Below are 25,912 nucleotides of genomic sequence, written 5' to 3' on the forward strand. Positions count from 1 at the left end.
ACCAAAGCACACTGAGCCGATAATTTCAATGTATTATCCACTATGACACCTAGATAGTTTTCCTAGGTGGTAACTCTTAACATGGAACCAAACATCATGTAACTGCAGTGTGGGTTATTTTTCCCTATATGTTCACTTTGCACTTGTCCACAATAAATTTCATCTGCCATTTGAACTCTCAGTCTTCCAGTCTCGCAAATCCTTCTGCAATTTATCACAATCCACATGTGATTTAACTATTCTGAATAATTTCATATCATCTGCAAATTTGATCACTTCACTCGTCGCATCCCTTTCCAGATCATTTATAAATATATTGAAAAGCATCGGTCCAAGTACCAATCCCTGAGGCACACCACAGTTTACCTTTTCCCACTGAGAGAATTGACCATTTAATCCTACTCTCTGTTTCCTGTCTTTTAACCAGTTTGCAATCCACAAAAGGACATCGCCTCCTATCCCATTACTTTTTAGTTTTCTTAGAAGCCTGTCATGAGAAAGTTTGTCAAACGCCTTCTGAATATCCAAGTATACTACATCTACCGGTTCACCTTTATCAGTTTATTGACCCCTTCAAAAAAATGTAGCAGATTTGTGAGGCAAGGCTTTCCTTGGATACATCCATGCTGGCTGTGTTCTATTAAACTATGTTTTTCTATATGTTCTATGATTTTGTTCTTTAGAATAGTTTCCACTATTTTTACCAGCACTGAATTCAGGTTTACCAATCTATGGTTTCCCGGATCACCTCTAGAGCCCTTTTTAAATATTGAGGGTTACACTGGCCACCCTCCAGTCTTCAGGTAGTTGTGACCAAACCTCTGAGCAGCCTCCCCAGCCTGACATCATGAACATAACTGGGCCCTAAATGACCCCTTTGATATGCTAACTTTTGCAATATTGAGCAGGCCTTTGATGATGTTGTCAGGCTGTGGGAAGTAGTTCAGAGTATCGTCAGCCCAGAGCAGGAACACAGCTTTACTTTATCAGTAAGTGGTACCAGCAGAGAGGAACAGCTCAAGGCAGGAGGAATAGCCTAGTGGTTAGAGCAGTGGACTATGAACCAGTAGACTAGGGCTCCTTATGACCTTGGGCAAGTCACTTTACCTTCCATTGCCTCAGGTACAAAACTTAGATTATAAGCCCTCTGGGGATAGAGAAATACCTACAGTACCTGAATGTAAACCGATGTAATATATAGAAATGTCTGCAGAAGAAGACCAGTCTGCCCAGCAAGCTTCACACTTATTTTTTCTCATACTTATCTGTTTCTCTTGGCTCTTAGTAACCTTATGTTCTATTTCCCTTTCACCCCCACTATTAATGTAGGGAGCAGTGATGGAGCTGCTTCCAAGTGAAATATTAAGTTTGATTAGTTGGGTAAGCGGCAGCATAGCTCTCTGCCATGAAGCAGAGGGCAATGCTGGATATGTGTGAAGTATTAGTTTTTCTTCTCCCCTGTCGTTGAAGCAGGGAGCTATGCTGGATATGCATTGAAAGTGAAGTATGCCTTGAAAGTCACATTAACTATCATCAAATATTGAAAAGCCTAATAATTGGTAATACCTATAGCCCATGAACCCATCCCTGTTTTTTTCTTTTTTTGTTTTTTTTTTTAATTGGGAGATGGCTGCCCTTCATCCTTCCGCTCCGTGAAGGTGGACATCTACCACTGGCATCCCGCTCCGTGAATGCCTCTGTGGCTACTGCCGCTCCGTGCAGTGTTTTACTACCTGCTCTTTATATGCATCCTCTAGACCTGATGGATCCCATCCCTGTTTTTTTTTTTTTTTTTTTAATTTAATTGGGAGATGACAGCCCTCCATCCTTCCGCTCCGTGAAGGTGGAACACCTACCACTGGCCACTGGCATCCCGCTCCGTGAATGCCTCTGTGGCTACTGCCACAGAGGCATTCTGTAATATACTATATATATATATATATATATATATATAATATATAATATAGAGATATAATATATAATATAGAGATACTGTAATATCTCAGATTGAATGTTGGTATATAATAAACAAATAAATCTGCTGCTTGGGATGAGATGACCCCTCCCTCCCCTGCCCCTAAGGTACCCAAAAGTGATAATCTCTCCAAGAGACAGGTACTCACCATACACAAAAAAATTCAAATTCTGGTGTCACCTCAGTAACAGCCACACAAACACCTTCTACTGCCAGAAACTTTGTGAAATAACCCAAATCCCTGCAACAGAGACACTCAGAGCCTATACAGAAATCCTGCGAAACCATAACACACTAACTCCCAGCAATTTTCCCACCAAAGAGTGACTAGGTTGTGTAAATTTTAGTTTCTTGTGAACAACAATATTTTTAATAGGGATGTGAATCGTTTTAGGACGATTAAAATTATCGTCCGATAATTTTAATATCGTCTTAAACCGTTATGGAACACAATACAATAGAGATTCTAACGATTTATCGTTATAAATCGTTAGAATCGTGAGCCGGCACACTAAAACCCCCTAAAACCCACCCCCGACCCTTTAAATTAAATCCCCCACCCTCCCGAACCCCCCCCAAATGACTTAAATAACCTGCGGGTCCAGCGGCGGTCCGGAACGGCAGCGGTCCGGAACGGGCTCCTGCCTCCTCAATCTTGTTGTCTTCAGCCGGCGCCATTTTCCAAAATGGCGGCGAAAAATGGCGGCGGCCATAGACGAACACGATTGGACGGCAGGAGGTCCTTCCGGACCCCCGCTGGACTTTTGGCAAGTCTCGTGGGGGTCAGGAGGCCCCCCACAAGCTGGCCAAAAGTTCCTGGAGGTCCAGCGGGGGTCAGGGAGCGATTTCCCGCCGCGAATCGTTTTCGTACGGAAAATGGCGCCGGCAGGAGATCGACTGCAGGAGGTCGTTCAGCGAGGGTTCCGGCGCCTCGCTGAACGACCTCCTGCAGTCGATCTCCTGCCGGCGCCATTTTCCGTACGGAAAATGGCGCCGGCCATACGCGTATGGCCGGCGCCATTTTCCGTACGAAAACGATTCGCGGCGGGAAATCGCTCCCTGACCCCCGCTGGACCTCCAGGAACTTTTGGCCAGCTTGTGGGGGGCCTCCTGACCCCCACGAGACTTGCCAAAAGTCCAGCGGGGGTCCGGAAGGACCTCCTGCCGTCCAATCGTGTTCGTCTATGGCCGCCGCCATTTTTCGCCGCCATTTTGGAAAATGGCGCCGGCTGAAGACAACAAGATTGAGGAGCAGGAGCCCGTTCCGGACCGCTGCCGTTCCGGACCGCTGCTGGACCCGCAGGTTATTTAACTCATTTGGGGGGGGTTCGGGAGGGTGGGGGATTTAATTTAAAGGGTCGGGGGTGGGTTTTAGGGGGTTTTAATGTGCCGGTTTTGCGATTTTTAGATTTTTAGATTTTTCACGATTTTTCACGATTTTTCACGATATTTTACCCCCCCCAAACGGCAACAATACGATTCCCTCCCCCTCCCAGCCGAAATCGATCGTTAAGACGATCGAGGACACGATTCACATCCCTAATTTTTAAACCAACAATTTCTGAGTTTCAGTGTTAGCATTGCATTTCTGTATATAGCACAAAGAAAAATGTGTGTGAGCGATCACGATAAACTTGTGAGCAATTATCCGAAATGTATGAGCAAGTGCTCACATGCTTAGCTTAGCGGGAACTATGACTCTCAGGAATCAAACAGCAGCAACTGTACTTAGGAAGAGCCAATACTGCACATATTACTATAGGCTGTAGAATACCAATACACCTTCTACTGGAAAAACAGAACAAGCCAGCCACTAACATGCCAGTAGAAACCCTCACCTCATTCACACACACAGAACACAAACTGACCCTTTCCTAATACAAATTAAGGGACCATAAATTAAAAACAGAAAAATGCAGGCAAAGAGTGAAATGGAAACCCTGAGAAATCATTCTCTGCATGCATTGCAACACCAGAAAATAAAACAGAAATGCATTTCCTTCTGATCTGAGCAAAATGCAAAGATTATAGAGGTGCACGTTCAGACACAGACTGGATAGCAAAGTTAGCCAGATAAATATATTCATTTAACTTGGGGACTCATTTATCAAAATGCATTAAGGCGTTATCGCGGGCATTACGGCCCTAATGCCCGCGATAACGCCATAACGCATGCGATAAACACCGCATCATGAAATGTGTATGCAAATTGGAAAATTTTATTCAAGTGGGAAGAGTTTGAGCGGAGTAAATAGAAATGAGGACTGGTTAATGTTGTGTGCGATAACATAAACAAGCAATTAACAATGTTATTAATGTTAATTGTTTCTCTGATGTTTTAATGTAAATCGTTGTTATAATTGTAAACCGGAGTGAAGGCTGACACCAAACTTCAGTATAAAAAAAACCATTCAAATAAATAAAAATAAATAAATAATGCACGTTATCGCGGGATTTAACACTGGAAATAACTATACCTTTTTTCCTGGCGTCATGCCTGCTATAGCTGTGTGTTACGGCTGAAACGGGATTTATCACAAATCCCATTTTGGAAGGGAAGAGAGAAAGAGAGAGAGAGCCTCTGTGGAGTCCCACTGTTTTTGAACTTTTTATAGCACTGTTAAAGGATTGCAGCTAGGAAGATAGTGCATCAATCTAGACAGAGAGAGAACATAGTACAAATCTACTCTTCTTTCACCTCTCATCCCTCCAAATCACCTTAAATCTTCACTGATGGTAACTTTTAGGGATGTGAATCGTTTTAGGACGATTAAAATTATCGTCCGATAATTTTAATATCGTCTTAAACCGTTATGGAACACAATACAATACAGATTCTAACGATTTATAACGATAAATCGTTAGAATCGTGAGCCGGCACACTAAAACCCCCTAAAACCCACCCCCGACCCTTTAAATTAAATCCCCCACCCTCCCGAACCCCCCCCAAATAACTTAAATAACCTGCGGGTCCAGCGGCGGTCCGGAACGGCAGCGGTCCGGAACGGGCTCCTGCTCCTGCATCTTGTCGTCTTCGGCCGGCGCCATTTTCCAAAATGGCGCCGAAAAATGGCGGCGGCCATAGACGAAAAAGATTGGACGGCAGGAGGTCCTTCCGGACCCCCGCTGGACTTTTGGCAAGTCTCGTGGGGGTCAGGAGGCCCCCCACAAGCTGGCCAAAAGTTCCTGGAGGTCCAGCGGGGGTCAGGGAGCGATTTCCCGCCGCGAATCGTTTTCGTACGGAAAATGGCGCCGGCAGGAGATCGACTGCAGGAGGTCGTTCAGCGAGGCGCCGGAACCCTCGCTGAACGACCTCCTGCAGTCGATCTCCTGCCGGCGCCATTTTCCGTACGAAAACGATTCGCGGCGGGAAATCGCTCCCTGACCCCCGCTGGACCTCCAGGAACTTTTGGCCAGCTTGTGGGGGGCCTCCTGACCCCCACGAGACTTGCCAAAAGTCCAGCGGGGGTCCGGAAGGACCTCCTGCCGTCCAATCTTTTTCGTCTATGGCCGCCGCCATTTTTCGGCGCCATTTTGGAAAATGGCGCCGGCCGAAGACGACAAGATGCAGGAGCAGGAGCCCGTTCCGGACCGCTGCCGTTCCGGACCGCCACTGGACCCGCAGGTTATTTAAGTTATTTGGGGGTGGGGGATTTAATTTAAAGGGTCGGGGGTGGGTTTTAGGGGGTTTTAATGTGCCGGTTTTTTGATTTTTCGATTTTTCGATTTTTTAACGATTTTCACGATTTTTCACGATATTTTACCCCCCCAAACGGCAACAATACGATTCCCTCCCCCTCCCAGCCGAAATCGATCGTTAAGACGATCGAGGACACGATTCACATCCCTAGTAACTTTGCTGTTCGTACGTCTGACTGTGCATGAAAAAGTTTCCCCCCAGAACCCACCCCACCCCACAAACCTCACCCCATATAACTAGTGCCCCTTTTACAGTGGTATAAAGAGTTAACTTTTTTGTGAGCCTCTCTCTCTCTCTCTCTCTCTTGCCAGCAGCCCAAAATGTGATAAGGCTTGTTCAAGGACTTCTCAGCTTGCGATGTGAAAATATCACAGGTGCGATAAATTTAACAGGAGCTGAGGTAAAAAAGCTATGTCAACCGGTACCAGGAAAATTACCCTAACCACACCCCCTATTTATCACAGGCACTATTCCTGATATATTTATAGCAGTTTGGTGAATCTAGGCCCTTGTAAATATATTCAATAGGATAGCCACATTACTGAATCTATCCAGCTAACTTTAGCACTGCTCTTTTGCCCAACCAGACAGCCAGCTGACTCAACTCCTCCTGGAATGCTCCTAACTTATTCGGCTAAATTCTAGTCTAACCTATTAGCCAGCTAGAATTTAGCTAGATAAGTGCCCAAATACAAATTTAACCGGATAACTTTTGAGTTATCTGGCTAAATGCTTTTGAATATGGACCTCATAAGAAATACACATTCCCAAACCTGGCATATTCCACTCTCTAAAAACAGAAAATAAAATATTTTCCACTTTTGTTGTCTGGGCATTTTATATTTTTAATTGGTTTGGTCCTGGTTTCTCTCTTCAGTCTTCATGATTCCATTTTCTATTTCTTCTCTCTTCCTTTCTTCCCCTACTTCCTTATATTTGTCTCAGACATTGATCCTTCTCATTCATGTTTTTCTCTATTTTTCATTCTTTGCCTTTCTATTCATTCAGAATTAAATGCCACCCTCTTATTCCCCTATCTAACCCTCCAATCCACAGATGCCCTGTTTTTACATTTCAGTTTTCCATCTCCTACCCTAACCTCCTTCTAGCCTTTCCATTTCCCCTTTCTCTCACTCCTCTGCTAGCATCCTATTCCCCTTTGTCTTTCACCCATTCCTTACTCCTCCATTTCTAGCACACTCTATACTCACCCTATTCTATTCTCATCTACCTTCCTGTGCCTCTGATTCTCTTACCATCCCCTGCTCTTTCCCTGGCATCCAGCCCATTCTCCTGTTTCTTACCCCCTAACGGCTTGATATTACTCCATTTTCACCACATTTCCAGCCCCTTTCCCACCCTGTATCACATTCTTCACAGACTCATCCCTTTCTTCACACCCTTCCACAGTATCCCAAACCTTTTCCACTGCCTTTTACCCTCTCTCCAGTCCTCCAGGCCATTCACACTATTCAATTCTTCTCCACTCTTCATCCACGTTCTCTTACACCATCTCACACCCTCACTCATACTCATCCCACAGCCAATCTAACACCCACCACTAATAGCATCCCAACTGCCAAGTTCACACTGCTTCCCAACTCTGTCAGAGTCCCAGCTCTTAACCCTGCTCCCAATATGGAAGACCCTATTCTCCCCAACTCCCTGATTGTTACGTCCGTCGCCTCACCGTTTTCTCTGCTTTCTCCACTAGCCTTGGGAAGATGGCTACCGCCACATCTGCATGCCACTATCTCCGGCATCCCCAGAACGGCAATGGCAAAGCCTCACACCATGTTTCTCCTAAGGGTCTCCTAGGGTGCGCGTGCACACACCACCCACATCTTTATCCACATCATGGCGGGAACCTCGGGGTCGTCCACCTCGAGTGACGTCACACCATCCAGGTATTTTGCCTGCCCTTGTTTGCTAGCTAATCGAGTTAGCAAGGATCGTGAATGGATGGAAAGCCTCTGGTCTGAGCTACTCTGCCGCTTCCTTGCTGCCACTGGAAGCTCTGTCTGCCCTTCGGGGTATTTCTCTAACTTGGGTACCCGCTCCTCGGGGGCCCCTTGCTTTCTTTCAAGTGCCTATCTGGGATCAGGTACTCACTCCTCGAGGGCCTGCTCTCCCTCGCTCTGTGCCTGTATGCAACTACTTCTGCCTGCTGGGATCTCCACCTATACAGCTACCAACTTAGTGAGTAATCTAACATTGTCAGTCTGTCTCATCTACAGCTCTGCTGCACTGGGAACCTGCAACCGGATCTCCCTATACTATCTCTGTGAGACGGGTCTCCTCTGCTGAGGGTCCCTGGACTGCTACCTCTGGATCACCTCATTACTGCCTCCTCTGGTGGTATATCTCAGCTGTATAATAAAAGACAAATATCTGTGTTTGCGTGTCTCAAGTCTAGCCTAGTACTGTGGTCCCTCATGGGGCTCCTCCCTGTGGGTGTGTTCATCTCCACAGTACCCAAGAATCCACTCAAACACCTGAAAACCATAACAGGCAGTTCCCGCCTTGAAGTCAGCATCGGTGGCACCCAGCTGTGAAGTGGATGTCAGTAGTGGTGGCTTCTGCATGAAGAAGATAGTGTCGGGCCCTCTGCAAAGAACATGTGGTGGCCTCCCACCATGAGGCAATAGAAGGCAGTGGTAGTCGGGTCACATGTACCGGCAGCATCGGAGGTCAGCAGCGCAGCGCTGTGGTCAGGCCGGTGAGTGAAGCCATTCGTGGGCTTGTCCGCGAGCGAGCACAACAGAATATGTTTAAGGCATTCACAGTATTTATACAAGAGACCCACTTGAAAGGCAGGTATGAATATTTAATGTGATCTGACAGGTTCCCATATTGCTACTTTGCTCCGAGCTCTAAAGGTAACAAATATACAGGAGTTGGGATCTTTATGGCAAAGAATATTGTATTGAAACTAAACTTTGTCTAAAGGATCCATTGGGAAGTTATACAATTCTCCAAATCCTGATAGGAGGGAATATTTAGACCATAATTAATATATATGCCCTTAACAAAGAGCAGGGTACATTTTTTGACTCACTCCAAGACATCATGCAGGGATGGGTAAAGGGCCATTTAATAATTGGGAGTGATTTTAATCTGGTCAGAGTGCCTGTGGTGGATAGCTCTAAAGAAGCTGGACTATCTGCCCATCACCTTAAACTTAAGAATCTTATGGATTCTTGGGATTTAATAGATATTTGGTGATCTCATTTCCTGTCATTTAAGAATACACTTTCTATTCAAAATCTCATGACTCATACTATAGAACTGATTATTTTATGGTTGATAGATGTTTAACTAATAGGGTGTTGAAAATCGCCATAGAATCAATTGGTCTGACTATGCATCCATTTGGATGGAGGTACAATATGAAAACTATGACCATGGTCATAAATTCTGGAGGTTAAATGATGCTTTGCTGGGGAATAAAGAATTTGTAAGACCTTGGAGGAGTTAATTCAAGACTATCTGGAAATCAACAATAAGGACAGCATATCTCCAGTGACACTATGGGAGAATTTGAAAGCTTATCTTTGAGATCAGTTAATATCGAGAGCCTCCTTTGGAGCTTCTTCATAAGTGGAACAGCTGTAAAACGTTGCTGCAGAAGTTATTAAAATCTAGAGATGAGTTATTTTCCGAGAATCTCATAAATTAGTGCATCATCTGGAAATAGCTAAACAGACATATTTCGGGAGGGGGTGGGGAGGTAATAAACAGGGCATCTACTAGCAGCACATGAATTAGAGCAAATAGCTGCCCAGTATAATGTCCTCAAATTGAAGAGTAACTCTGGGGATATACTGACTGCGAATGAAGATATAAGCCTTATATCTTCATTCGCAGTCAGTATATCCCCAGAGTTATAAGGGAATGTTTTCTCTAATTTTATGAGGAGCTGTATAGGGAGAGAATATGATATTTCATGAAGCAAATTGAGGAATATCTTCAGAGTACTCCCTTGTCACAATTGCCTGACAAAATGAGGTTATGGCTGGATAAAGAAATCACGGGGGATGAAGTTGCATCTGTTATTAAAAATCTTAAAATCGGTAAATTTCCAGGTATAGATGGCTTTACAGCTAAGTTTTACAGGCAGTTTACAACTTGTGTGGCAGGATCTTTGACAAATATGTTTAATTACTTAAGAGGGGATGGATATCTGCTCTCTGAGTCTAGTTTGGCAGGAAAACCATTCTTGCTAAACCAGGGAGGGATCCCACGATTTGTGGATCCTATCACCCCATATCACTTATTAACTTAGACCTTAAAACCTTATCTAAAATACTAGCTGAGCAAATGAATGGGTTTATGGGATATCTTGAACATAATAATCAAGCCGGATTTATCCCCGGGAGAATGGCAGTGGACAATGTTTGCAAAATCATTGATATAATGTGGTGGGCGAAAAATGGGAGAATGGCATCATTACATTTTACAGTGGATGCTGAAAAGGCCTTTGACATGGTGCATTGGCCTTTTCTCTTCAAAACTATGGAGAAAATGGCCCGGATTTTAAAAGCCCTACGTGCGTAAATCCAGAGGACTTACATGCGTAGGGGGGGTTACATGCGCAGGGGCCTATTTTATAAAGGCCTGGCGACGCACGTAAAGCCCGGGATGCATCTTAAGTCCCGGGGCTTCGAAAAAAGGGCGGGGAGGGGGCAGGGCCAGAGGCCTCCGGCACAGCGATCATTTGCCGCTGTGTTGGAGGATCGCTTGCCGGCAGGCTGCCAGCGTGCGCAACTTGCGCCTGCCCAGAGCAGGCGCAAAAGGTAAGTTAAAGGAATTGAGGGGGGTTAGGATAGGGCTAGGGGGCAGGAGGGTTAGGGGAAGGGGTGGGAAGGTTAGATTAGGGGGAAGGGAACAGGGGAAGGCCGCGGGTATCGGCGTGCACAAGATGCACTAGTGTGTACCCCCTTGTACGCGCTGACACCCGATTTTATAACATGCGTGCACCTGTGGGTGCATGCTATAAAATAGGACATCCATGTGTGCGCACTAGGTAGCGCGCACACATGGACGCCCACTTTTGAAAATTTAACCCAATGGTTTTTAGGGAGTTTTTTCTTATATGGATACTTAAGATTTATACTCGACCTAGTGCATGCATTAAGGTAAATGGAGGCTACTCAAGTAAATTTTTCATTGGGAGGGGTATCCGCCAGGGATGCCAGTTATCCCCTCTTTTGTTTGTTCTATTCCTGGAACCTTTGACTACTAAGATAAGGGGGAATCTGGCTTTGAGATAGGAGATGTGTCATATTAACAATCCCTGTTTGCAGACGATATCTTGTTCACTTTAACATATCCTGCTTTGTCTTTAGATGCAGTAATGAGTGAGATAGGTGACTTTAGCAAAGTTTCCAGATTTAAAATAAATTGGGAAAAGTCAGAAATTCTTAATGTATTCTTAATGTACAGAGGAGTTGGAAAATAGAATGAAACTCGGATATCTTTTTAAGTGGGTTTCCCAGAAAATAAAAAATAAATATAGCAAAAAGCATGGAGGAGCTTTAAATTATCCTCACAATAGAAATGTTTACCTTGTCTTCCTCTGGGATCTTTTAAAGTAAGGAAGGATAAGGGAATTACAAAAATGGAGCATATATGGCAGGCAGGGAAAATGTATAGCTTTGAGGAACTAACTGAGAAATATAATATCCCAAAGGAAGAATACCTAGCATATCCACAGATCAGGCATTTTTTTAAATCTGTTAAACAACTAGAAATGGGTAAATCCTTTGTAGAGTGTTTATGCCAGAATGCAGACAGAGTTAAAAGGATTATCTCAAAGCGTTATACTGCTATAAATCAGCACCTCATATGGTGGCCTGGGAAGAAGACTTAGGGGGAGCTTTGTCTGAGAATGAGTGGAACATGTCCTTTTCATGGATGGGGAGGGCATCTATATCCACCTCTTTAATAGAGAATAGATATAAAGTTCTTTATCACTGGTATCTTACTCCTGAAAAGTTGCATGCATGCATTTTATCCTAGGATGAAAGAGGTATGTTGCAGAAAGGCACTTTCTTTCACATATGTTGGGAGTGTGCATCAATAATTACATTTTGGGGTGAGGTAACTTCTTTGGTTTAAGATATAATGGGGTGTGTGGCGGTTTTAGATCCAAAATCCATCTTACTAAATATACCTGATGAGAATTATGATAAATACACTCAACTTTTGTTGCAACAAATATACATTGCGGTGAGATGCGAAATGGCATCGCATTGGAGACGATAAGATGTACCTCCTATTTTATCGATGGTACAGAAATTGCACCATATATATAGGATGAATAAATTGATTACAATTAAGAGCAAAGGATGCATAGATTTAATTCAGTTTGGGGTGCCTTTGAGCTATGGATGTAAAAACCCGATAATGATTATTTTTTGTGATATGTCTAAGTGTGATGTACAAAATGGTGATTAGGTTAGAAGATGAAAATATATTTAATATTTAAATGTGGATGTACGTTAGTTTTAGTTGCCTGCTCTAACAAATTCATATATAGAAATGCTGGGTTTTATAGTCCTGACTTTACCTGTACAATGGCTGAAGAGGCCTCTTTCTCCTTTTGCTTCTTCACATATTGAGATATTATAAACTTGGGTATTCATTGGTTTGTATGTTTTTTTGTTGAGTTATAACTGTGAATGTTATTTTATAAACAGTTGTGATCTGTACATGGAATGACGGTATATAATATATCTAAATAAATAAACAAACATCCCTGTAACTTATTATTGTTTTCTTTGGGTGAAGTTGTTGGGTTGGGGTAGGGGGAAAGGGTAAGTGATATTTTAGTTTACACTGTACTAAATGTTTCTGGGGAATTCTTTATCCTTGTCGGTGGATTTATAATGTGTCTTGATTGTCTTGAATGTTAATTCAATGTTATATTGTATAAGCAGTAATATGTGGCAATACACAAAAACTATGTAATGGTTTATATTTGGTTGTTTATGCTTTAAATAAAAACTTCGATTATAAAAAAGAAATGCAAGTACCTCCTCTTCCTGCAGCCCCACAATGAAAACATCCCCTGCTTGAACTACAGGACTCTGTATCTATGGAGGCCCACATGGTTAAAACATCTGCTGTTAGAATTGTGTGGCCCCGTGCAGTTCTAACAGATGTTTGAACTATGTGGGCCTCCATAGATACAGAGCCCTGCGATTCAAACAGGGAATGTTTTCATTGGGGGCTGCAGGAGGAAGGATGCACCCATATTTACGTTGCAGTATGATGACTGAGATGCTTGTTGGGACAGGAGAAGAGCAGGGGATGAATGGGACAGAGGAGCAAAGAAAACTGGATGCAGAGACTAGTGACAGCATCTATAGTCGGTGATGCACGGCAAACCCCTTTTTAAAGTTGGTGGTGCCTGTGCACTATAGACACTACGCCCCTGAGTTACCTGCTTAACTTTAGCCAAAAAATGTGCCTGTTCATCAAACGTACTGAAAATGGACAAAAAGATTACAAACAGTCCTAGCATTGTAAAAGAACAAAAATTCATTCTAACAGCATATCAACAAGATTAGATTTTGAATGGAAGTCTCTATTTCAAATAACTAGCCAACCAAAATCAGACATAAATATAAATAGCCAAGCTTTACATAATTTACAAATCATGGTTACCTTCTTTGCAATCTTAAGGTCTTGTGGCAGAGAAATCCACAGATTTGGACGAGAAGGCCTTCTTACCCATGTCCACTAGTTTGCTTTTGGGTGGCAGTTTCAGAAGGTAAAGCTGAAAGGAGCAAATTGCTCAACAGGAATATAATCTTCAGAAATGATAAATACCTGAAAAAGAGGCCAGTGACAAAAGCTGCAGGAAAGCTAAGATCCTTCTTGTTCTCAAACAGAGTGGCACAGAGCAAGTCATCGCACAAGTAAGTATAGGATGCCAGGCTTGTTATTTCATACGTGCCCACTCTGACCACTACATCACACTGGATAGAGATGTTACTTCTTCTGTTGCAGCTGGTTTCTGTGTCCTTAGTGAAACTGCAGAGAAATGCCAAAGAATCTGCATAGGGGAAGAGTATACATATATGTAGATAAGTTGTAGCATTTGTCCTTTTTTAAACCACATTTCTATTGTATCTATTGTATAGTAGCAGACATATAAAGGGTAACTTTGTAAGACATTTCTGCAGATAAGACAGTGATCTACCCACTTGCTTACCTGATATGCGGGTAAACTTAACTCTTGTATGTACTCTGTGTCATGTTTACCCAAATGTAGCGATGACATTCCCAGGGAAGGCGTTTGGACTTAACACGTCTACTTTTCAAACGTATGCACGTAAATCTTACCAAAAAAATTCAGCTTACAAATTAGTAGATGTAACTGTATGTGGATAGTTTTAGTGGAGTCATTTTTTGAACGTGAACATGTGCAGTTCATTTTGAAAACTGGTGGAACTTACTTGTGTGTATTTGCCAGCTTTTGTATGAGGGCTCTTACAAAATTATCCTCATAGTCCTTTATGCATACGCATACACACATATGTACATATCCACATTAAATTTCATCTGCCATTTGGATGCCCAATTTTGCAGTCTCACAAGGTCTTACTGCAATTTATCACAATCCGCTTCTGATTTCACTACTCTGAACAATTTTGTATCATCTGCAAATTTAATTACCTCACTCGTCGTATTCCTTTCCAGATCATTTATAAATATATTGAAAAGCACAGGTCCCAGTACAGATCCCTGAGGCACTCCACTGCCCACTCCCTTCCACTGAGAAAATTGTCCATTTAATCCTACTCTCTGTTTCCTGTATTTTAATCAGTTTGTAATCCACAAAAGGACATCACCACTTATCCCATGACTTTTTACTTTCCCTAGAAGCCTCTCATTAGGAACTTTGTCAAACGCCTTCTGAAAATCCAAATACACTACATCTACCGATTCACCTTTATCTACATGTTTATTAACGCCTTCAAAAAAATGAAGCAGACTTGTGAGGCAAGACTTGCCTTGGATAAAGCCTTGCTGACTTTGTTCCATTAAACCATGTCTTTCTATATGTTCTGTGATTTTGATATTTAGAATACTTTCCACTATTTTTCCTGGCACTGAAGTCAGGCTACCTGGTCTGTAGTTTCCTGGATTGCCCCTGGAGCCCTTTTTAAATATTGAGGTTACATTAGCCACCCTCCAGTCTTCAGGTACAATGGATGATTTTAATGATAGGTTACAAATTTTTACTAATAGATTTGAAATTTCATTTTTTAGTTCCTTCAGAACCCTGGGGTGTATACCATCCCGTCCAGGTGATTTACTGCTCTTCAATTTGTCAATCAGGCCTATCACATCTCCTAAGTTCACTGTGATTTGGTTCAGTCCATCTGAATCATTACCCATGAAAACCTTCTCTGGAACGGGTATCTCCTCAACATCCTCTTCAGTAAACACCGAAGCAAAGAAATCATTTAACCTTTCCGTGATGGCCTTATCTTCTCTAATTGCCCCTTTAACCCCTCAATCATCTAACAGTCCAACTGACTCCCTCGCAGACTTTCTGCTTTGGATATATTTTTTTTAATTCTTACTGTCAGTTTTTGCCCCTACGGCCAACTTCTTTTCAAATTCTCTCTTAGCCTGTCTTATCAATGACTTACATTTAACTTGCCAACTCTTATGCTTTATCCTATTTTCTTCTGTTGGATCCTTCTTCCAATTTTTGAATGAAGATCTTTTGGCTAAAATAGCCTCTTTCACCTTACCTTTTCACCATGCTGGTAATTGTTTTGCCTTCCTTCCATCTATCTTAATGTTGCAGACGGCTGCGACCGCTCTGCCTTACCTCTTTTCTTCCCTATTCTCCCTCTCTGGGAAAGATGGCTGCCTCCAGTGCCGAGTGCCTCAGCGTCTCCAACTTAGCATGGGCGTTCCAGTCTGCCATGCTCACTCCCGTGGCCTCCTAGGGCGCGCGCGTGCACATCTCCTACGCTCATATACATGACATGGCGGGAACCTCGGGGGGCATCCCCACCGCATGACATCAATACCTTCGGGTATATCAAGCCTCCATTTCGCTACCACCTTTGAGTTAGCAAGGACTTCGGTTTAGCTACTCTGACCACTCTAAGCTGCTCGCTTAGACACCGCTTTCACTCCAAGGGCCTCGCTCCCTCAGAAGCTCTAGACACCCGCTCCTCGAGGGGATCTCGCTTCCAACTACCCTTTGTGGTTTTCTACTAGCTAGACAACTGCTCCTTGGGGGTCTTTCTCTCTCTTCTACATTTCAGGATATTGGACTATCAGGTACTTGCTCCTCGAGGGCCTGCACCACAGACCTTCGGTCCCACCATTTTTTCACCAGGAAGACACCCTCATTCCTGTGAGTACCTCTACGATCCGATGCTCCAATGCCACCCACCAGCTGTGGCATTGCCCGCACTGCGGGCTCCCACCTATCAAGAATATCTGGGTGAGATTCTACATCCGAGCCTGTTGAACGTATTGGCACCTCGTGGATATCAGTGCCTTACCTTCCTGCCTACATCATTTATCTACAGCAGTATAATAAAGCCCTCCATCCATAGTGTGTCTGCTATTTGAGTTCAGCCTATCGCTGTGGTTCCCCATGGGGCCCCCTCCCCATGGGCGGAGTCATCTCCATAGCGACCAAGGGTCCACAATGCCACAAACACAACACTTAATGTGTGGAATACATCTGGACTGTGCTTCTAGGATGGTATTTTTTAACAATGTCCATGCCTCTTGCACACTTTTTACCTTTGTAGCTGCTCCTTTCAGTTTTTTTCTATTTTTCTCATTTTATCAAAGTTTCCCTTTTGAAAGTTTAGCACTAAAGCCGTGGATTTGCTTACTGTCCCCCTTCCAGTCATTAAATCAAATTTTATCATATTATGATCACTGTTGCCAATCGGCCCCACCACCGTTACCTCGCTTACCAAATCCTGTGCTCCACTGAGAATTAGATCTAAAATTGTTCCCTCTCTCGTCGGTTCTTGAACCAATTGCTCTATAAAACTGTCATTTATTCCTTCCAGGATTTTATCTCTCTAGCATGCCCAGATGATACATTTACCCAGTCGATATTGGGGTAATTGAAATCTCTCATTATTACTGCACTACTAATTTGGTTAGCTTCCTTAATTTCTCTTAGTATTTAACTGTCTATCTCACCATCTTGGCCTGGTGGACGGTAGTATACTCCTATCACTATACTCTTCCCCAACACACAAGGGATTTCTACCCATAAAGATTAGATTGTGCATTTAGTCTCATGCAAGATGTTTATCCTGTTGGACTCTATGCCATCCCGGACATAAAGCGCCACACTGCCTCCTGGATGCTCCTCTCTGTCATTGTGATATAATTTGTACCCCGGTATAGCACTGTCCCATTGGTTATCCTCCTTCCACCATGTCTCTGAGATGCCAATTAAGTCTATGTCATCATTCACTGCTATACATTCTAATTCTCCCATCTTACTTCTTAGACTTCTGCCATTAGCATACAAATATTTCAAAGTGTGTTTTTTGTTTGTATTTTCATTCTGCTTTTTAATTGATAGGGATAAATTGGAATTTTTTTTAGCTCTGGTGAGTTTTTAGTTGTTCTTGACTAGATTGTAATGTCCAAAGAGCAGGAACTGTCTCTTATGTATAGCGGCACAGTACTGTATATGTCTAGTTGTGCTTTAGAAATGGTAAATAATAGCAGCAGTAGTTATTATAAAATTGTCTATGGTTTGTGCATATAAAAGTATGTGCATAACTAGATTTCACACATACTTTTATATGCATGAAAAAATAAACATTCCATGGGGTTGAATTGGGGCAGAGTTTTAATTTGCATGCATACTTGTGATTTTAAAATGTATGCACATTAAACAACATGCACAATTTATGCCCTGTGAACTGCAGATGTAACTTTGTGTAAGTGAGTTTCTGCACATTATTCTGGATATTGTTCAAAGTGAACATATGTGCATCAGTTCACTTTGAAAACTGTAACTTATTCATGTAACTGCCACATCAGTTACTCTCTCTATTTTCAGTTTAGTGACTGGAATATGTAACGCAGTGATCTTGTATCTGTATGGCTCCTGAAGTCTATATGCTTTGATGGATTTTATTGGATCTATTTATTATCTAACAATATTGTACATGAGATAAGAAGATTACATTGATCCCTTCTTCAGATATGAATAATGTTTCTGATGTGAGTTCTTAAGAAAGTACCCCTGTGGTTTCAAAAGCTCATGTACAATCCTTTTAGCTAATTTGTATACTGATCCAGTAAAAGGATTCAGAATCTGCCAAGAATTTGGTGACTGGAATGTAAATTTCAGTATTACATTATTGCATGCTTTATGTTCAATTTATTTTTTGTTCTATGGCAAAAGGTGGTGAAGGACTAAATAATTTTGTGAAAAGGAGTGCTGGTGAGAGCCCCTTGCTAAAAAAATAACTGGCAGCAGATCACTGAGCATGTAAGAATCAAATAGTTTGCTGACTCCTTTGGTTTTTTGAGTATTATTTGCTGTTCCACTATGGTTGGTGCTGATTTTCAAAATTTTCCCATAAGGCCAGCAGGATCTCACTTTTTATAGGATCGTTCTTGGGGAAAGGAGGAATAGGGCTGATCATGATGGTTGAAGTTAATTATCAAACTCTTGGAGACCATATGGGCCCAAGCCTCGTAGGCCCAAATTCAGAGTCTTTTAAGTGCCTAGCAATACCTCTGCTCTCTAGAATGGAATAGAAAGAAAACAAAAGATGTGATACATTTTGCCTTTTTTTGTTTATCCCCTTTTCTAGTGTTCGCTAAAAAGGTAGGGGTTGCATTGAGTCCTGGGGCTAAGCCTTGACCAAGTCTCACCCAATCCCAGAGTAGATTCTCTGACTTGGGGTAAGGGTAAACCTCCAGAGCCCAGGACACTGTACAGAAAGTCTTTCTAGGATGCAAGCTCAGTGTGATGAATGTGAGTACCAACAAAACAGAAGGGACACTCAGGATAGGTGTTCCAAACAAAAGTTTTACTGTAAAACTTGCTCAATGGTAATCGGTTATGTACTGTAAGATCCAAGATCAATAGAAAAAATCCAAATTACACTTAATCTTTTTAAGTGTCCATTGGTATCTGTACCTAGGGTATCCTCCTTTCCAGGCTATGGAAAGTAGGGAAACCCAGGAGTGGAATGATGGAGTCTTCTAGCGTAATAGTTCTTCCTTTCCAAAAATAACTGTGGTTCATTGCTGTTCTCGAAAAACTCCAGTCTTCTCAATCCTTGTTCTCCCTGGGCAGAGAAACTTATGAGGAGTCTCCAGACTCTCTTCTGTTTCTCCAGATACGCTCCCCAATCCACCTTTTAGATATTACACAGGATCTTTTGGACTGAAAAATCCCCAGAACTCACACACCTGGGTGAAAGAACTGACTTTTTTTTGTCCTCTCCTGGACAGAAAAGGCAGCGACAAAACTTCCCCACCTCACCTCCCTTAACAGAAAATCACAAAAATCCAATGTTCACCCAATAGTTGGAAGCCATACTCCTATTGGGTGTGCATTGGAAAAAAATGATGTTCACTCTTCCTAGCTCTACCTAGGGAACCAGCAAAAACAGACTAAAATCGCTTTACAATCAAAATTATTGAGGCACACTTCATCAGTCACAGGGTGTGGACCAACAATGTGCTGTACCTCTTCCTGCACTATTCAGCCAGAAGTGTGAGCCCTAGCTAAATAGCAAGAGGAGAACCAGAAAAGAAAAATATCCTCTTACTTCAATGTCTTAAGCAAAAATTCCACACTGATCTCCAGCAGTACCTGAACATAAAAGAACATAAAAAAGAACATAAAAATATAATAATTGGGTCAGACCAAGGCCAATCTAGGTCACAAATACCTGGCAAGATCCGAAACAGTAAATAGTTCCCATGCTGCTAATACCCAGGGATAAATAGTGACTTTTCCCAAGTCTATCTCTGTAATAATAATTTATGGACTTCTCATCCAAGAACTTGTCCAAACCTTTTTTAAACCCAGCTATGCTAACCACCTTTACCACATCCTCTGGCAATGAATTCCAGAGCTTAATTGTGTGTTGAGTGAAAAAGAATGTTCTCCAATTTGTTTTAAATGTGTTACTTACTGTCTTCATGGAGGGACCCCTAGTTTTTTTATTTTTTTGAAAGCATAAATAAAAATTCACATTTACCTATTCTAATCCACCCATGATTTTATAGACTTCTATCATATCCCCCCTTGACCATCTCTTCTCTAACCTGAACAGCTCTAATCTGTTTAGCCTTTCCTCACAGGGAGACGTTCCATCCCCTTTATCAACTCCTACCTTTCTCACAGTCTTAAAGTAGGGCCCAGTTCTAGAAAAACTGAAAATTATAATACTTTTTAAATTTCTCATAACTTTGGTGTCTTATATTTGATTTGTACAGGTTCTAGTCGAACATAAGCAAGACTGATATGAATCAGTCCAGGCATAAGGGTATATTATTACAGTGAGGGTACAGACAGTATGTGTTTAAGAGACCATGTGAGCATGAGGTATGCATGCAGGAGAGGAGTATATGTAGTGGCTTCTGTCTGTAGGAGAAACAGGCTGCCAAGCCACTTTTAAACAGGCATGTACCACAATCTGCAATGGAGAAAGCAGTTCTTTCTTTTTAAAAGAGTTGTGAAATAGTTTCAAAACAAAACCTTTTGATGTGATGCCTGACACTGTTTTCCACTGCAATGGAATAAGAAAGAGTAAAAGAAGCTAAAGCATGGTGGCCTGGCTCGCATGATCTTCTATGGAAGGAAAAGAAAAGAAAAATATTTTTTTCATACCATAGATGTTAATGGTAGCTTCAAGGAAAAAAGGGAGACCCGAAAAGGTAGTCATGTTCTGAAGAGGAGTAAACATATTTGCTGGAATTGAATAAATGCCTAGGAGTTGAATAAACAGCATGTAAATGTGTAGGTGATTAATCCGTCCTTTGCTTGGCCTGGGTGGAATCAAAGCAGAGGGTATTAGTGGAATGTGATTGGTAGCACCATCTCCTGGGATCCCCCAGTTTCTTTTTATTCCCTGCTCTGTCAAAATAATATTTGCCGACTATTCAGCAAACCCTGAATACTTCATACTATTTACCAAAGTGGAGACTCAAAATGAAAGGGGTCAATCAAGCCCTGAAATTGTAACTACTCATCCTTTGGACTAAATACTCAAGTACCAACAGTTGCCACTAGAGCGCCACCTGCTGTAAGCTAGTGGATTTTTCCATTTAATTGGTTGGTGTATGCATTTATTTAATTGAATTAAATTTTATTTTACCTAGCATTTCTGTGATGCTTTACAACAAATCAGAATTATAATAGGAGTTCAGATAAGAGTAAAAACCCAATTAATCAAAAGGCAATTGAAAAAGTTAAGTTGGGTGTCTTTTTTTTTTGGGAAGGGGGAATAGAAAGGGAGGCATTTCCCTAGGCTAATGAGCCTATTCCCTTTAGGCTAGTTAGAATGGGGAAATGACCAAATTTATATGCACAGAGTACATTTAAAAGGTCTGCACTCACTTGAAGGCAGCCCTTTCAACACAGATTTCAATTTTTATTTATTTATTTTATTTATTTAACAGTTTTTTATACCGACCTTCATAGTAAATAACCATATCGGATCGGTTTACATTTAACAAGGGTATAACTAGAGTAACAATTCAAGTGAAACGAAAGATAACAATGGGTAGGAATAGGTCAAAGTTACAATCAACAGGGAAAGAGAACTTGGAAGCTTGCAACAAGCTGGAAGGAAGATAAGGCAGGAAATAAATATAAAGTGTTACCAAAGAGCGTACGGGTTAAAGCTTAAAAGGTGCTTTAACCTGGAAGTTTCAGAGTCCATTGTTCGTGAATATAAATACCATTTGCATGAGTAAAAAGCATTTTATCTGCATAAACTTTCTATCTGAAAATTTTGCAATGCGGATACTTTTAGTTGCATTGAAAGGAGGCATTTCTGTGGGGCATGTTTTGGTTGTGGGAGGATAACAACAGTTGCATTTTCAACTCTAAGCACATTATTGTTAATAGGGATGTGAATCGTTTTTTGACAATTTAAAAAAATTGTCAGATATTTTTTAAATCGTCAAAAATCGTTAGAGTCGCGATACAATAGAAATTCCTCCAATTTATTGTGAAAAATCGTAAATCGGAAGAGGGCAGGAAAACCAGCACACCAAAACAACCCCTAAACCCACCCCGACCCTTTAAAACGAATCCCCCACCCTCCTGAAACCCCCCAAAATGTTTTAAATTACCTGGTGGTCCAGTGGGGGGGTCCCGGCATGATCTCCCGCTCTCGGGCTATTGGCGCCATTTTGGCTGCCACTAAAAAGATGGCGCCGATGGCCCAATAAAAAAAAACTCACCCGACCCTTTAAATTGACCCCCCCTTAGCCTCCCCCCCCCCCCCCCCCCCCCCCCCCCCCAAAACCTTTTAAAATTACCTGGTGGTCCAGTGGGGGCACGGGGAGCAATCTCCCACTCTCATTGGCTGCCACTAATAAAAATGGCGCCGATGGCCCTTTGCCCTTACCATGTGACAGTGTATCCGTGCCATTGGCCGGCCCCTGTCACATGGTAGGAGCACTGGATCGCCGGCGCCATCTTGGTGCCGGCGATCCAGTGCTCCTACCATGTGACAGGGGATTAAAGTTACAGCAACTTATTGTAAATAAGTTGCTGTAAGTTTAATCCCCCCTCTTCTCACCTCCAAGTCCCAGTTATTTATTTCCCTGTTTTATTGTAACTGTCACTCTCCTTACAATGCTCTTGTTACAGTTGTTTGAGTTATCTCTTATCTTGCACACTTTGTTAAATGTAAACTGGTTTGATGTGATCCATGTCATGAAAGCCGGTATAGTAAAAATAATAAATAAATAAAATAAATAAATAAAATAAAAAAGCAGGCGCAAATGTGCACAGGTACTTTTTACCCCCATCAAGTTTCAAAGCAACAGTAGGAACACACCTTTCCTCTGAGATTCGGTGCAAAAGCCATAGATAAAAAAGCACCTTTTTACTTTATTCCAAAATGCATAATTTGAAAATTTGCCTCCGCAAAAGAATTAGCTTAGCATACTGGGCTTAAGAGCTCGATATACTCCACCCAATATCTGCTGATTTTATCACAGCTTAGTGCATAGACACTTACAGGCCAATACAGCAAAGCGCGGCCTCGGTTACCCTGTTTCTAACCCGCTTTGGACGCACAATTTGGACGCGTAAGACGAACTCGCGATTCAGTATCCGGTTTTACGCGTCCTTACCGCTTGCCGAAATGGACGCGTATCCGTCTCCGCCCGCTGCATGTATATGATATGTTAATGATCGATTTAGCTATTCCCTCCGATACAGTAACGTGCGCCCAGATTATCGCCTTTTTAACCAGCTTATTTGCCGCGTCTTTAACCTGCATATTTACCGCCTACCCTGACCCTGGCGTTAGTGTGGTAATTACTGTTTATGTTCCCCATTCAGCAGCAGAGGCCGCCAGGCCTCGCTCCTCTTTTGTTGTTATTTAGGGCTTCAGATACTGGACTGCTCGGCGGGGAGGGGTAACAGGCAAGGAGCGACGGACGGATCGCGTTCCCTCCCCAATCGGAACCGGACTTCGGGACACCAACCTCGAACTGCCAGTGTGCCGCCTGCAGCAGCTGCTTGGCTTGATCCACCGCGCACCCCGTCGCCAGCACGAACTGGTTGATCATGACTTGGTGCCGCAGCTCCTCCATATTCACCGACATGGCGAAGGAAAAGCGGAGGGTGGTGGGGGGGAAGAACCGAGCAGGAAGGCAGCAAACAATAAATGAAGAGAGGCGAACGGCGGCCGCCAGCACCGGATCAGAGTGGGAGAAAGGGAGAGGGGGTGGCAGGAGGGCCTCCCCCTCCTGCCACCAACTCAGATCCACCAGCGACCTCGGACGTCCAGCCGGGCGCTCAGGTCACGGTGTCCGTTCATGGACCTTCCCGCTGCCTTGAGCGCCCAGCTGGATGCCCAAGCCGGACGTCCGAGGTCGCGGCTTGGGCATCCAGCTGGGCGCTCAAGGCAGCGGGAAGGTCCATGAACGGACACCGTGACCTGAGCGCCCGGCTGGACGTCCGAGGTCGCTGGTGGATCTGAGTTGGTGGCAGGAGGGGGAGGCTCAGGACCTGGACTGCAAAAAATAATAAAAAATCTCTGGCTTTTTTTTTGGAGGTGTGATGTGTGTTCTGAGGGGCCAGGGAGCGGGCTGGCCCGCCAGCCCCTCGGCCTGACCATGCTGATGTGCTGCGCCAGCCCAGCGCGGGAGGAGAGCCCCTAGCAGGAGAGAGATAGCCGCAGTGCAATCGCTTCTGGCGGGGGAGGGAAGGGGGCTGCGGCGGGCGGAGGATCGTGGCTCAGAACTACTGGTAACTTCGACCCGGGAATGGAGCCCCTCTGCTGAGCTTCTCGTGACGCCTGGATTAAGGACCCCCTCCCCCAGCCTGTCCATGGGGGTCTTCTGGAACGGGCTCCTCCGGCAACCGGAGCTCGTCCCGCCCGACTTCGGGTACGCGTGCTGGCACAAGTCGCCGCCCCGGCCGGTGCAGCCGCCGCCGCCCCCATCCTGACCGAGGATCGGCCACGCTGCACAAGTTCCAGCTCCCCTACCAGGTGATTCCATGCAGGGAGAGCGGACCCAGCCAGGGGAGAGGAGGTTGGAAGCCTTGACCCTGGAACTGGAGAAGGAGCTGGAGCTGCACATGAAGAAAGAGAATTTTGGTGAGTAACTAGTGTGTGGTACTTGCTTCAGTGCAGACAAACGTTCATGGACCTTTCCGTTGCCTTGAGCGCCCAGCTGGACATCCAAGCTGCGACCTCGGATGCCTACCGCTTCATTGACGCGCTTTGAACGCTACTTGGATTTGCGCCTAATTTGAATACTGAATCGAGCGGTATGTGAACCAAAATATGCGCGTGGCAAATGAGGGTGCGCCCGGCACTGCTGCACTCTTTCTTACGCGTCCTTACTATATTGGCCCGTTAGAAAGTTATAGACGGGATGGTTGGATGAGCACGCTTTGGTATAAAATTGCAACAGAATGCCAATGCTTCTACTGATGACAAATAATGGAAATACACCTTAAGCTTAAGTACCAAAATTTCTAGCATACATTGGGCATCTTCCTCTCTCTATTTTCCTTAATCATTATTTTGTTTTAACTTTTATTTAGTCTTGCAGTTTGTGACAGGCTGCTGCATGTCATTATGCCTTTCACAGGGCTCTGGGACAGAGACTGTATTAAGAGCACTTCACAAAATCACATTTCCTTCTAATTTTTTTTCTCTCTTTCTCACGCATTTAATTTCTCAGGTGATTTCTTACTGTTGATTTTGTAAAATTTCTTTTGCAGCATTAACCTTTTTTAAATGTTTCTCCTAATTTCCATACAAATGAATTATATGTCTTTCTCTGGAATTAGGGCATAAAAGAGTGACTTAAAACTTACATTTTCTTTTTTAAAATTGTATTTATACTTCCATTTCAGTGATATTCCAGGAGAGATTTATATAGGAAATAAAGGTTTATGGATATGATGCTAGATTCTTTGCAGTAGTGATACCTTTCACTAAACCAGCACTAATACCTGCCGCTGAGATTCTTGACACTGTCTCAAAGACGTCATAGGCCGCTCTCACCTCGTGTTTCCCTGCTTCCAATTCTTTTTCGGAGGGTGGATTCTAGACCTTCCTGAAATTGTTGAGGCAGGTTCTTGGCAAACTCCTGGATCTGTTTCCAGAGGTTCCGGTTATATTGGGTCATGTATAACTGATATGCCGCTATGCGAGCAATAAGCATGGATCCCTGGAAAACTCTTCAACCTAGAGCATCTAAGGCTCTGTTGTCTTTCCCAGAGGTGCAGAGTAGTGTGGCCAGGCCCTCTTGGCTTTCTTCCGGGCTGATTCTACCACCATTGATTGGTGAGGCAACTGGCTCCATTGGAAGCCCAAGGCATGTTGCACCAGAAAAGTAGCTTCAGTCTTCCTATTGACTGGGGCCACAGAACCTGGGTATTCCCAGAGCCGGTAGAGGAGGTCTATAAGGACCTCATGTACAGGGACAGACATCACCTCCTTAGGGACATTCACAAATTGGAGGACCTCCAACATCTTGTGGCGGGCGTCCTC

General features: G+C 43.3%; 1 protein-coding gene across 3 annotated transcripts in view; it reads right to left on the minus strand.

Moving 5' to 3' along the window:
• PKHD1 (PKHD1 ciliary IPT domain containing fibrocystin/polyductin) overlaps nucleotides 1-25,912 on the minus strand; it is a 1,284,809-nt gene that overhangs the window by 987,063 nt on the left and 271,834 nt on the right. For all 3 annotated transcript variants that reach the window (XM_029596114.1, XM_029596113.1, XM_029596115.1), the window contains one exon: nucleotides 13,512-13,737. In XM_029596114.1, the coding sequence (XP_029451974.1) occupies nucleotides 13,512-13,737 (226 nt within the window). The remainder of the gene's footprint in view (nucleotides 1-13,511; nucleotides 13,738-25,912) is intronic.

Source organism: Rhinatrema bivittatum, chromosome 3, assembly GCF_901001135.1.
Source record: "Rhinatrema bivittatum chromosome 3, aRhiBiv1.1, whole genome shotgun sequence".
NCBI lineage: Eukaryota > Metazoa > Chordata > Amphibia > Gymnophiona > Rhinatrematidae > Rhinatrema > Rhinatrema bivittatum.